Source organism: Aplidium turbinatum, chromosome 2 (assembly GCF_918807975.1).
Source record: "Aplidium turbinatum chromosome 2, kaAplTurb1.1, whole genome shotgun sequence".
Lineage (NCBI taxonomy): Eukaryota > Metazoa > Chordata > Ascidiacea > Aplousobranchia > Polyclinidae > Aplidium > Aplidium turbinatum.
In genome coordinates this window covers 35351363-35366311 of record NC_137473.1, presented here as the reverse complement: position 1 = coordinate 35366311, position 14949 = coordinate 35351363, and the positions used below count along the sequence as shown (strand labels likewise).

General features: G+C 36.4%; 1 protein-coding gene across 1 annotated transcript; it reads left to right on the top strand.

Moving 5' to 3' along the window:
• Positions 1-2999: 2999 nt before the first annotated feature.
• Positions 3000-13467, top strand: LOC145765102 (uncharacterized). Its single transcript, XM_082576855.1, has 5 exons — positions 3000-3117; positions 5472-5650; positions 8854-9006; positions 10763-10873; positions 12159-13467. Exons 1-5 carry the CDS (start codon positions 3033-3035, stop codon positions 12435-12437), a joined length of 807 nt encoding a protein of 268 aa, XP_082432981.1. The 5' UTR covers positions 3000-3032; the 3' UTR covers positions 12438-13467.
• Positions 13468-14949: the final 1482 nt, after the last annotated feature.

Sequence of the window (14949 nt, the reverse complement as noted above, 5' to 3'; positions counted from 1 at the left end):
CCAACCTTAGTTATATATTTTTTCATTACGTAACGTCTTGTAGGAATAAATTGAAAATCAGTATGATCACTCAAAATGAAAGCAATGGGACTACGAATCCTCACTAAACCAATCAATCAATGGTCTTGTTGCACCGAAGATGACAACCTTATATTTTACTGATCTCCGGAGCTGACGTAAACCTTAAGGCATAGATCTGTTGACTCAAAGCAAACCCTTTGAAGGTTTGGGGGGGGGGGGGCTGTCAATTCAACTTTTTTGTATCAACAGTTGTATTTTTAAAACCACTGAGGCTGCGACTACGAGATTTCTTGACTTTTCCTATCTTTTATTCACCTCTATTGAGCTGAAATTTTGAGCCAATAAAGGTTATAAATTGAAAGAAATAAGGCAATTCTCAGCACATCCTCTGAAATATTTCACATTCTATTGTGAAACATTTTTCCACCAGCTGGATGAAAGTAATTAATTTGGCCCATGTCTCGTTAATCCTAACTGTTTCACAGCGTGAAGGGCATTGGCTGTATGTAAAATAATGTAAAAAAAAATTAATCACAACATTACAATGCATGTTCTTCATTACTCTACCAAAAAATAATGTGTAAACTCACGCTACAAATTACACTCATAAGTGACCTCAACATTTCAACGTATATGAGCAGTTCTAAAATTCACATAGTTTTAATTTTCGGATATACTCAGCGTGAATAATTTTACAAAGTAAATCCCAAATTTTGAAACCTTGCCAAAATAAGAGATATCACTCCTAAAGCATAAGAAGAATCGACAGCCCCCTCCCCAAACTGAACAAGACTCCAGGAGCCCAACCTTCTAAGGGTTAAAAGTCATGTCGACTTATTCTTGATGCCCCCCTTATCGAAAATTGTTGTTTGTAGTACCGCTTTGAAGGTGGATTACGAGTTACGACTATGAACAAAAGAATAAATTTTAAACTTCAATTTGGATTGAAAATACATGACGTAATGTCTTCTAACCTTATCACATTTTTTTCATTACGTAAGTCTTAATATTTACCACCACCAAACCACTTTTGACGATCGAATTTGTTAATTTATTATTCGGTAAAATGCTTAGATGATGTCACGTCATTATGCCGATTTGAGATATACTTTCATTCATGACGTCGTATGGGTGAAAAACTTTTACAAGTTTTATACTCTGCTGAGATTAAAGAAGAAACATAAATGATAAATATTGGAGAAATTGAGTCTCCTTTACAACTTAAGAATTGAACAACTCAAAACTGCTGAAACAAAACGTTTTGTTTACGTGAAAGGATCACTGCAAGCAACCAATGCCAAAATGCGCGCGGAAGAAGTCATGGTAGTGTGAGGTATCAACAATTTATCAGGTTGTTATTTTTCTACATCAATGTGACGTTAGTTAAAACTTTAAAAAGTCTATATCTTTGCTTCTGTAGAATTTTTTTTTATCTATTGTACAATTTAGTCATCAAGGTTTCCATACTTTTTTTTAAAGAGAAAGCTTTTACCCCCCTCCCCCCCCCCTTGCAACTAGAGTTGACTTACCTGAGGTTGGGATACAAATATTAAAAAAATAATATTAATATGTATTAATAAAAAAAAAAATTAAAAAGATGATGTCCAAAACATTGGGGGGGCAGCTGCCCCGCCTGCCCCCCCCCTGCCGGCGCCACTGCCCATGATACAAGAGAATGATCCACAGAGGATACAAACTGATGTGCATTAACCAGCAAGTGAAAAAAAGGTAACCTCTCAAATACATGTAGCTTTACACAAAGTGAAAATTACATGACTTACTGACTCTTCTATTTTTTTAAAAGGTAATGTCTAAACTGAGTTTTTTAACAACCCTCTTAACAAGGTCAAAACAAATAAAATATGCAAAATGTATTTTAAGAAGAGTGTTTGAGAAGATACCATTGCTTGCCTTTAACCGACATAAAAAGTGCTGTATTGTATTTAAATGTTTAGTCCAGTGGTTCTTAAACAATGGGCCATGGCTCACTTGGTCGGCCATGGGGACATTTTGAGGTGGGCCATAGACCTATTCAAAAAGTTACTAGATTCATCGGAAAAAATAGTTTCATTAGTATCACTGAAGTTAATTTTACACTAGCGTGTTTGTTTAGTAGATTTGATTGTAGTATTAGTAACAATGAATGATGCTGATGTATATTGCTAGAGAGTAGTACCGTAGCCTAATGTTTCTTCTAATTACTGAAATAGGCTAATTGCTTTGGTGCCATGATGCAATCAATACTGTTTTGAGAGAAATTTTACATCACTTTATGATGTAATGGACTACTTTGTGATTACAATTAAATCATAACTGAAAGCGGTAGCCTACTTGAACTTCTGCAGATCCGTTTTTAATATTCATTTTGTGAAACACTTCAACAAGAATCGGAAACTTCACTATGTCAATCTCGGTGACTGGGCCTGCGTCACTGGTGCAAAGTTTCTACAGGTATGCAAAACTGCCAGGATTGAGCTCTCAAAGCAGCTTTCCCAGTCCCAGGATAAAGATCAAATCAATCTATTCCTTATTATGAAGAGAGATTAACAATACTTTCAAAAAAGGAACACGGCATAAATGTTGAGAACCACTGTAACATCAACGCGCGCGTGTTGTGCGGTTCAGTTGCTGTTACTTGAGTGACAAGGAAAACTACGTTTGCATAAAAGGAATAGTGGGCTACAGAAAATTTTGCTTGATAAAAATGAGCCATGAAAAAAAGTTGAGGACCACTGGTTTGGTGTATATGCGGGATAGTTACATAATCCAGTAAAACTATAGCCTAAACACCAGACACAAAGCATCCATAGACATTCTGCACTATCACGAAACAGCGACCTTGGCTAGTTAATGTGTAAACGATTTCTCAAACATGTGTCCAAAAACAAGAAACTTGAGGTCAGGTTTCATGCTTCAAAAATGCAATATATATACATATTTAAACTCAGAATGTGCTGCCTCAAGACCTCATAGAGAATTTTTCAGTGAAAGATACGTTTGTGGTATTAAACATGGTGAAAATAATTTGCGCTGGATATCCAAAGACTGGGACAAAATCGTTGACGAAAGCTCTCCAAATACTTGGATACAACAACAGTAAGTAATAGTTTTGATGTATAATAATGCTATAGCGTTTTCAATTTAACACATTGCGTCTATGATATTTTTGAGGTATAAGACCTTCGCTGTTCTTTTCGTTAGCAGGTTTGAGTCAAACTGAACCCATTTACGGCCGGTGTCCTTTTAAAAGGACATCGTTTTGAATGCATCAGTATTGCATCATCTTATTTTGATTGAATCATTTTGAACTTGCTAGTAGTTGTTTAGGATCTGTTTTGGAAGGTGTTGATAAGTATTTGCGAACAACGTACTTTTTCTGAATTTTGTGAAAGTTTGAAAGTTGTTGAAAAATGAGAAGAACCGGATGAAGTGAAGTGAGGAGAAACATGCATGTTTTATTGCCTATTAGTAATAGATATGAATTATGTCTCTTCATAGTTTGACACTCTATAATATTGTGCTTCCTGCTACACTCTAATTTGTGTAAGGTTTTGCTTCTTTTATTTGTTTATTTTGCTTTATATTTATTGTTGCTTTTTAAAAGGACACCGGCCACATGGCCACATTTTTTTGGCTGTTTGTAACACTGTCAAAGAATACTGAACATCGTGTAAAGGCAGCACATTGTGCCTATGGAAGACTTAACCATCGTGTTTTCAACAACCATGCTATATCTATCCGCACAAAAATGATGGTCCTCAAAAATGATGGCCGGGCAGTCGTTCTATCCACCCTTGTCTATGCTTGTGAAACCTGGACATTATACCGCTGTGACATCAAACGTCTTGAAAATTTTCAGCAGAGGAAACTGGGTCAAATGCTAGGCACTAGTTGGGAAGATTGTCTCACCGAAGATGCAATCCTTGATCGCGCTAGGTTGCCCAGTTCAGAAGCCACCATATTGCAACACTGCTTTCGCTGGACAGGACATGTCATGAGAAGGGACAACGAAGAAGGACAACTAGACAGGAAAAAGCCCCCCCCCCCCCAGAAGACTAAAAATGAGATACAAAGGTCAGCTGAAAGTCTCCCTCAACCATGCAAACATTGATCTGGATTCATGGGAAAACCTTGCTAGTGACAGATTACTCTGGAGAAAAAATCTAAGGAAGGCACGAATATTTTCGAACAAAAAGGATACAAAAAGCCCAAGGAAAACGAAACACTAGAAAAGCTAAAACTACCACGTCCCTCCCTCCATACAATCCATACCCTCCATACAATGTGACTTTTGTCCACGTCTTTTCCATCATAGACTGGCCTCCAAAGCCATACATGACATCATCATCCAAAGCCAAATTCGATTTGATGACGAAACCAATGCTCGGTCACGAGCTGGAGCCGACGACTATCAGTGGCGTATAGCTATGGTTTGTGCCGCCCGCGGCGGACCATGATTTTGCACCCCTGAACGCGTGAAGTAGGAACCAGCAAATAGAATTCGAGCCAAATCCGTTTCAAGAAAGATTTTTACTATGCTTTTTCGTTTACGTTTAAAAATATTCTGCCGCCACAAGCTTCCGACCGGGGGGGGGGGGGGGGACTGTCTACTGGGGGGAGGGCACCCTCCCACAAGCTACGCCGATGGTTACCGTGAATATAATATGTTCATACAATAACTTTTTTACTAATTTAAAAGTTATGACAATACAACTTCGTGACTGAAATATTTCCTAAAAAGAGCAATTGGACCTTGTGGCGGCTTTTAATGGGTTAAGAGTGCTCTATGTTTTCGATCTTGGCAGGTCTACGGTATGCACTGCAGTTATAGCAACTTAAACGAATGTTTATGTGAAATAAATTTAGCAAAACTAAAATTTCCTTCATTATTTTGAAAATACATCTCATATGATCCGTTTCCCTCCGCATAATTAACTCGTAATCATTCTGGTATCACTTGTTCAGTTTGTGCTTTTCAGCCCGGAGTGTCGTTACAGTTATAGTGCAAAGTCAAATTTATCTTACAATTTTTTTTTAATGTATTGCAGATTTAAGTAATTCTTGATGAGGACAAACGTACGTGTCGAAAACGTTTGAGTTATTATGTTAGGCTATATTTTTTGTGTGTGATACATTATGTTAAACCCGCTAAGGTTACTTCGTTTTGTTTGTCTATGGTTCAACCATGGCGGTTCAACAAAGCAAAAATCTCTACCAAAGCTTTATCATTTTGAAAATAATCGAGTTATTGAAATTAAAAAACAAAAAGAAATGTCCGGTTTAGACAAAGAAAGGGTAGACTAAACACAATTGATAATATTTAAGTTTTCAAAGTAGCCTATCTAACTTTTTTTGTCAAAAAAGCTTAAAATACTTTTATCTATTGTACTGTATAATTACCACGGTACTGTAATTGCAGCAAAAATTAATCAACTTTGATTTGTATGTAGTTCACGATTATCTGGAACACATTGACTTTCACTTGAAGCAGTACGAAGATGTGATCATGGAGAGCAAATCTTTGGATACTGTCTTGGATCATTATGAAAAACTCGAAGTGGATTGTACGGTTGACATGCCACCTTCATTTTTCTTTGAAGAATTTTATAAAAGATGGCCCAACTCTAAGGTGAGGTTAAGCTCTCAACTTTAATGGGTTGTTGGCATTTAAGTTCCAGTTTTTCAGTCGTTTCAGACTTCGGTAGGCTACCTTACCCTAAGTCTCATGTGCATACTGCACAGTCGTGTTTTGTAACTTTTGTTAAAAACAAAATAGGCTAGATGTTAACCCTTGTGTATAGCCTACTCATTCAGATGATTAGGAAATTTGAACATTTTAACTTTTGGTTACTTGTCTATTTCGCATGCGCTATTTATCTTTTGAAGTTCGTCCGCAACAACCTTTACTCAAACTTTGATGGCTTGATGGCTCATACAAGGCTTTTTTATAAATACTCCAACTAGTAAGTAGTAATGCAGTTGCAAGCGTTTAATCGGCTCGTGGGTTTTAGGCGGCTTTTTTAACTCATGAAGATTTGGTACAGAATTTGGTTTGTTGAACCATAAACAAACAAAACAAAGTAACCTTAGCGGGTTTAAACATAATTAAAAAAATACATAACAATAACATAAAAATTGTAAAATAAATCTGACCATAAAATAAAAATTGTAAGATAAATCTGATCATTAGGGCAATTATTTTTTGACCTAAATTTTGACTTAAAAGTTGAAACTTTTGACATTAAAAAACTTTTTTTTGACAAGTTTTGATACGCATTATTGTACAAAAAGTTAAAAACTCGAAAAATCACAGCTATGAAAACTTAGCAGTTTTTAAAGAAAAAACAAGACCCTGGTTAGTCTCGAATAAAATTGCTGAGTAAACAGTTAAGTTGAAAAACAGGGTAAGGAAGTAGACACACAGAAATAGGACAGAATACAAAATAAGTGGCAACGTTGGAGCTAAATATAGCTGTAGGTTAATCTAACTAAAATGAAAGAATGTGCAAAAGTCTAACAAAAGGGCAAAATGTGAATACAGACCTAGCCTATTCTGAAAAGGGAAATGAGCTAATTACAAATCACTGCCAAAAAAACGCAGCTAATACACAACAAAAACTGTTCAATACATTTGTCTAAACTGAAGGTACATGAAGCGTCTAAAGCAAAACTGTTCAAGCAAGAGCTGCACCTAACCCACAGCTGCCGCAACCAAAAATTTTACACGTTTTGATGTGTGTTTAGCATCACACCATATCAACCTAATAATTTCACTTGATGACTTATGATTCACAATAAATAGACAATGGGCCATTTACAAAAGTACGAAAAAAAGTTTAAAAGTTCACTTTTAGTACGTAAAAAGTAGGCTACAAAGTGTAAAATGAAAAGTTCACTGACAGTGCAACCTACACGACACCACGACAAAGCAGTTTGTAAACAATTGACAATTTTTGACCTTTCTTGTTAAGTCAAAAAATAATCGCCCTACTGATCATGCACTATAACTGTAACGACATTCCGGACTGAAAAGCACGAATTGAACAAGTGATACAAGAATGATTATTAGTAAATTATACGGCGGAAAACAGACCACATGAAGTGTAAACTACAGGCATTGGACAAACAATTAGAACACACACAAAAGCAACGATGAACCACAGGCGAATAACTGCAAGTTGAGAGACGGATTATTACGTTTGATTCTTAAGGCTTCCATGATCTTAGTCTGAAATTCAGATCTGCCTTGAGAGATGATTTTAAATTGGTCGATCGAGGCATTGTCAGTACACGTTTTACAAGAGGCGATGTGCGCTTTAATTGCACTTTTGGTTGTTAAGTTTGGGTTAAAGTGCTACACGGCCCTTGTCAACAAATGTCTGGTTGACGTACCAATGTAAGCTGGTTTGCGTCACACAAACAACTAAATTTATACACAACATTCGACGAAAGAGCAAAGGGGATAGGCGACTTCAGTTGAAAATATTGGTGCACTTTAAGTTATAACGCTCTGTGCCCTAACAAATGGAAATCTGGTTTAATCTTGTGTCTGTTATCTCGTGCTCGTTTAATGGGTTTTGATGATCAGTTGTTTCTGAAACAAATCAAGAAATTGAAAAACATGTTTTATTTAAATGGATATCCTCATTTTTTCAATGAAGTCAAACACCTTCATGGCTGATAAACCAAAGGACTCGCCTGAAGAAGTAGGTTTTGGTTATTTTATTAGTATACCCTTTTTAGGAAAAGATTCAACAAGTTTGCAAAAAAACCTAGCTAAACTTATAAAAAAGAAATTTTCATGTGACATTCATTCTGTATATAAAAAATTTAAAGTGCACCAACATTTTCAACTGAAGTCGCCTACCCCCTTTGCTCTTTCTTCGAATGTTGTGTATAAATTTAGTTGTTTGTGTGACGCAAACCAGCTTACATCAATTGGTAATTGATATGTTAACCAGACGTTTGTTGACAATGGCCGTGGAGCACTTTAACCCAAACTTAATAACCAAAAGTGCAATTAAAGAGCACATCGCCTCTTGTGAAACGTGCACTGACAATGTCTCAATCAACCAATTCAAAATCATCTCTCGAGGCACATCTGATTTTCAGACTAAGATCATGGAACCCTTAAGAATCAAACGTAATAATCCGTCTCTGAACCGGCAGTTATTCGCATGTGGCTCATCGTTCCTTTTGTGTGTGCTCCAATTGTTTGTTACATGCCTGTATTTTACACCTCATGCAGTCTGTTTTCCGCCATATAGTTTACTCGTAATCATTGTTGTATCACTTGTTCAGTTTGTGCTTTTTAGCCCGGAGTGTCGTTACAGTTATAGTTCATAGTCAGATTTATCTTACAATTTTCATGTTATGTATATTGCAGATTTAAGTAATTCCTGATGAGGACACACGTCAGTGTCGATAACGTTTGAGTTGATTATTTTTTCAATTATGTTATATCTTTTTGTAATACAACATGATAAACCCGCTAAGGTTACTTTGTTTTGTTTGTCTATGGTTTTTTAACTCAAGTTGCTATACAACACAGTAAGGACGAATACAGAGGTAAATAGATGAAGATAATCAAGATGATTCTCTTGAACACTTCTACCTTGGTTTTTATGTAAGTGACGCTGAATAAAGAAATGCCCTTGACATTGCAGCAACAGCAGAACATTCTATCTCAATATGTAGGCTAATGTAACATAACATCTTAGGTAGCGCATAACTTGTCTTAGCTTTTACGAACGACAGCATTACTGCTGAATCAGCATAGATGCCTATCTTTACAATATAATACTTAAAAGAAAATTATGTCTCTACTTCTAGATCATACTTACAATACGAAATGAAGATCCGTGGTTCGAAAGTATTAAAAAAATGAACCAGAAAACTTTCAAAGACTACCATTGGATGACATATCTCTCAAGCAATGCATGGAGATATGAAAATTTTCAAAGAACCTTTTATCAGTATATGCTAGTAAGTTAACATTGTGTTCAATTTTAAATGCTTTGAATTTAACTAGTGGTTTGCGTTAGCTTAAAACCCAATTCCAAAGCTACGCAACATTGACCAGAAGTTACGAGGAACTTGGTGCAAATGAATAAAACATATTCCGAAAAGATCAAGAAAATAAAATGTGAAAATAAATTCTTTTGTATTCCGAAAAGATATTGGATAAATGATACAAATAAGCTAGATTTTACAATGGATGTTAGTGACTTACACGATCTCGCATCAGCTTCAGTTACAATCTAGACCGATTTTCTACAGTCCGGAAATCATGCGTTCTGGCTTAGTTGAATCTATAGGCTATGGCTTTACTTAGACTACAAGCCTACTTAAGCAGACTACACTCCATGTTCAAGCAGGACATCATGGATAACAATTTTGTTTTTGTTGTTCGGGCACATTAACAAAATCATGACGGAAAAAGGTTAAGCGAGTGTAGACAGAAAGATTTAAACTGTGGAGAAGATGGATAAAAACCCGAGTTTGTGAACCGATAAACTGTAAGTTTAAGCAACGCCGATTCGACTCTTGGTGTGTGCGCTTGAGCAGCGCACATCATGGGCATATTTCTATTCAGCGGCACTAAGAGGGTGGAATAATTCTCAGACAACACTTCAACAATCGGAAACTTCACTCTTGCAAACTCGGTGACCGGGCGGCCTGTGCCAGTCGTTTAAAACTTCCACAGGTATATGAAACTGCCAGGAATAAACTTCTAAAGGGGCATTATCAGTCTGAAGATAACGACTTTAGAAATCATTCAATCCATTTCACTCCGAGAAGAAAAATCTTTGCATAAACAATTCATTGGATATGTAGATTGTTGTGACCTCAAAACATCTCTATAAGAACTACGAGAGCAAAATAATCTATAAATTTCCAATTTACTCTTGAAATTTCAACTCCAATCAAGCCTGCGGTAGGCCTAACCCTTGTTCAACTAACACAGTGTGAATAGTAGCAAAAGATAAACCTCATCAGAATTTTATTTTGACCACTTCAAGCTATTTCGATTCCGTCACTTTGGTGCTTATTACTTCATTTTTTTCATGTTTATGCACCATTGAAAGAATGCATTAAAATACAATGAAAATAATTGTAAAAACAGAAAGAGACTGTTCACCAGGCATTTGATATTTAAAGTAATTTGCGTTCTTCTGGTGACTATCCACAAGATTACCTGGGAGCCTGATGTTAAAGATGATAACTAGCTTTTTGTATTTCCGACATTTCGTCAGTCAGCAAGACTGACTTTATCAAGGTGGCTAAAACAGGTTAACATTTACGCTGTTGGAAAGTAGCCTACTGGTTTTAGGCACTCACTGCGTTCAGTTTAACCTCTAGGGATCTTGTCACGTGCTTTAACTCTGATTCTTGCTGCTTTACTTCATTCATTTTATCAGTATGTTTTTGTGTTGTGCCATCGTTGCTGAACAGGTTGTGTTAACCTGTTTTAGCCACCTTGATAAAGTCAGTTGTGCTGACTGACGAAACGTCGAAAATACAAAAAGCTAGTTATCATCTTTAACATCAGGCTCCCAGGTAACCTAGTGGATAGTCACCAGAAGAACGCAAATTACTTTAATTATGAAAATAATTGTGTTACTATTTACTTTTTTCAACTTAAATTACTTACAGTAAATAAAATTTATAATCTAACTAATCTTTATTTTCAAAAGTTACTAAACAATTATACCAATTGCAATTTTATTCTTGTTCATAGGGATCTAGAGAAGAAATTCCTTGGTTATGGAAAATGCATTATCGAAGACACAATGAGTATGTGCAGCAAGTCATACCAGCCGACCAGCTTCTGATCTTAAACGTTGCTGATGTGAGCATTTTTTAATATTGGCATTAGCAGAAACGAAATGTGCAGGTTAATTAGACGAGAAAAATGCATATATAGGCTACCGATATAGCCTACCAACCATTTGTGCTGTTGTTTTTGAAATTCAGTAAAGCAGTCAACCACTTGAAAACAGTAGAACAAGAATTCGTTCGAACAAGAATTTGTAATCATCCCAACGAAAAAATTATTCGGCCTACCTCAAACATCATTTGATTCTTCAGATAAAAGATAAACCAATAAACAGACCGATCTTGCCTAAGTAGCGCTAGAAACGACTTGCACAAACAAATGTATGCATAGAAGAGATTCTGCAGTAACGGTTTTAAGGTTAAGTTATATACTGTAGAGTGCAAAATAAGAAGCGACTGTTTTGAAACTGTTACCATTTGCTATTACTGTTTTGCGGAATGGCCCGTTTCGGTGAGTCCGATTCGATGAGTTCCCTATTGGGTGAGAGCCCTATTCGGTGATTTTTTTTTAAATTGTTGGGTACCGTAGCCTAATTATCATTGCCGTTATAGGGTTAGGGGTTAGGGTTACAGGTTACGGGTTAGGGTTACGGGTTAGGGTTACGGGTTAGGGTTACGGGTTAGGGTTACGGGTTAGGGTTACGGGTTAGGGTTACGGGTTAGGGTTACGGGTTAGGGTTACGGGTTAGGGTTACGGGTTAGGGTTACGGGTTAGGGTTACGGGTTAGGGTTACGGGTTAGGGTTACGGGTCTACGGGTTAGGGTTACAGGTTACGGGTTAGGGTTAGGGGTTAAAGGTTACAGGTTAGGGTCTTATTTCAACGTTTAGCGACGTTAAAACGATGTAAAAGCGGCAATGATAATTAGGCTACGGTACCCGATAATTTAAAAAAAAATCACCGAATAGGGCTCTCACCGAATAGGGAACTCACCGAATCGGACTCACCGAAACGGCCATTCCGCAAAACAGTAATAGCAAATGGTAACAGTTTCAAAACAGTCGCTAATTTTCAAAAAAAAAATCTAAAAAATCACCGAATAGGGCTCTCACCGAAAAAGGCTCTCACCGAAAAGGCTCTCACCGAATCGGACTCACCGAATAGTAGCAAACCCACTGTTTTGATACCATTGTTAAGTGCCGGATTCAGATAACTAGTTAAGGAACCTGAATCTGCCCGTTTATGGTGTGCTAATCTGAACTGTATTACTTTGAACTTGTTTCTGAGGCTTCAAAGCTGTTTGATAAACTATCTACTCATCTCAATGTAGTAAACTAATTATTTTAACATTTATTTCAGGGATGGGAACCTCTGTGCAAATTTCTAGAAAAAGAAATTCCAAATGATCCTTTTCCTTTCGTAAATGCAGCTGGATCAAAAGGAAATATCATAGAACGTCTTTTATATGAAACTAAACTTGCAAAAGGTGCAAAGCGTCAAATAATTTGTAAAGCTGTTTTTGCTGTTGCATCTGTAGGAGCAATAGGGTATTTCTACAAAATAAATTTGCATTCTAAGTTATTTAGATGTCTTCCTGTGCTTCATGAAACGTTTTGGGACAAAGACCATTTTCCGTAAAATAGATGATCCCTCATTTAAGTTTAAATCGCGTTATCCTGGGAAGGCAGAGTGTCTTGTTTCCAAGTTTCACAGTGAACAAAAGTAATTCTCAAATTATACCATTTTTTACCAACTTAAAAATACTTTTTCAAGGGAGACTAAGCTACTCCTGATCTTCTAATCACAAGTTTGTATGAATAAAGCTGGAAAAAAAAGTTAACAATCTTTATCGTATGGCAAATCAACTTAATGAAGTAACAACAACTAAATTTTACTGTAAGTAAAAATAACCAAGTAAGTTTTGCGTATTTATTACGCAAAAACTGAAGAAAGTGATCTTTGTTGTATGTATGTATTTCACTTTGTTGGCTAAGATGAAGACTTCGCTATTTGTACCATTGTGTTTGTGTACAATTTATTTCCATTCAATTTCCAGGGATAGCCTATAGCAAAAAACTCTGCTTCATATGGATAAATGATACAATCAACTTTTACCAATATGCTTAATTGCTTATATACACTGTTTCGGTGGTGACATGTTTTTACTTGGCACCTGACAATTTCTGTAATAAGTTTTGCCCTTTCGGCTGACTAAAGCTACAAACAAAACTTCATTCCTATTAATAAACTCGCATTTAAGATCGATTCCAGGTCGGGTCATACCGAAGACTTTAAAACGGTGGGCTACTGATTGTATTTTTTCTTGCAAAATGCAGTGAGGATAAGTCAGGTAATAGTGTGGTGACATCGCAAGTGTGATACAAAATTAAAAATGAAGTCTGTCGCTAAAAGACCCTAACACTTCTAGCAGCTGTAGAACGACAGCAAATAAAACCATAATATTGTAGTATTCATTTTTATTCATTTATTCATTCATTCGAATCTTTATGATTGCGTGGTTTGATATTTTTAAAGCAAATATTTCCTCGTAAGCTATCGTCATTTGTAGAAATATGATGTGATCTGGTTCGTTGTTACGAATAACATTAACGTAGTTTACTTTGTGATAAATATACGTAATTTATTTTCTTAAATCTTTTTTGCCATTTTTTTATTTAAAAGCAAACGTTAGAGATAGCATGTGGACATAAACATAGCCTCACTAACTTGAGGTACAGTGAGTCGTTATGAAACGTGAGGTACAGTGAGTCGTTATGAAACGTGAGGTACAGTGAGTCGTTATGAAACGTGAGGTACAGTGAGTCGTTATGAAACGTGAGGTACAGTGAGTCGTTATGAAACGTGAGGTACAGTGAGTCGTTATGAAACGTGAGGTACAGTGAGTCGTTATGAAACGTGAGGTACAGTGAGTCGTTATGAAACGTGAGGTACAGTGAGTCGTTATGAAACGTGAGGTACAGTGAGTCGTTATGAAACGTGAGGTACAGTGAGTCGTTATGAAACGTGAGGTACAGTGAGTCGTTATGAAACGTGAGGTACAGTGAGTCGTTATGAAACATCAACCTCTCAGTCTCACTAAGAGATTGAGCCCTGGAGACACAAAAGAATGTTCTCAGGAAAATGCACAAACAGAAGCATGGTTGAAAGCTAATCAGTCCCCGAAAAACTATGTATAAAAACCAGTGTCCATTTTGCTTATTTGTTGACTAAAAGCTTAATATTTGCATCAAGAATTTAGCCAGTGGCCACGTTTAGCTACCTGTGAGCTTTGTTTTCTCTGGCACAAATTTTGGTTAAGCCTCTTCAAATAGACCCGATCTTTTATAAAATAATGTGCAGTAAATTGTGTTGTCATAAAAACGACATTTGTATCGAAACTTTTTCCAGTGTCTTCCATTATTAATCCATCTGGCATAAATTCTGAATCGTTTAGAGTAAAGTTGGGCCAATTACACTGTTTTTAGTTCAGTTATACTACATTACAATTAGCCTACACCATCAAAAGTTTAAATTACATTACAATTACCTTGTTCTGAAATTTTCAATTACAAATTACAATTACTTCCAAATGTACTAAAATAAACGTTTCAATTACAAAAACTAACTGCTGCAATATTTATGTTCATCGATGATGTTTTACAGTTTGATTTTATCAAAAACAAGTAGAATTGCATTTGATAAAGATTATGTGACAATCTGAAAGTCGCTTTTGAGCTTCAAGTAGCGGCTCAACAAAAGTGCTAATATCATGTGTGCAACTTATCAAATGCGATCGTAGTTTGGATCAATTTTTTTTTGAAATTACAAATAGGGAACGTTCAAATATTACGTAACGCCTTCGAGGGGGAGGGGGGGGTTTATGCAAAGCGTTACGTTAGCGTCACATCGGGGGGGAGGGGGTTCAAGCAAAACGTTACGTAACGCTTTCGAGTACGGAATGGTAGTTTTTTGTGCCTAATTCGTAGTGAAAAAGCGTTACATGGGGGAGGGAGGGATTGAAAAAAGTGTTACGTTGGCGTTACATGGGGGAGGGGGGGTCAAAAATTCGGAAAAAAAGCGTTACGTAATATTTGAACGTTCCCATAGCCTACAATTGCACAACAACAAAAAGTCTCCATTACAATTACAT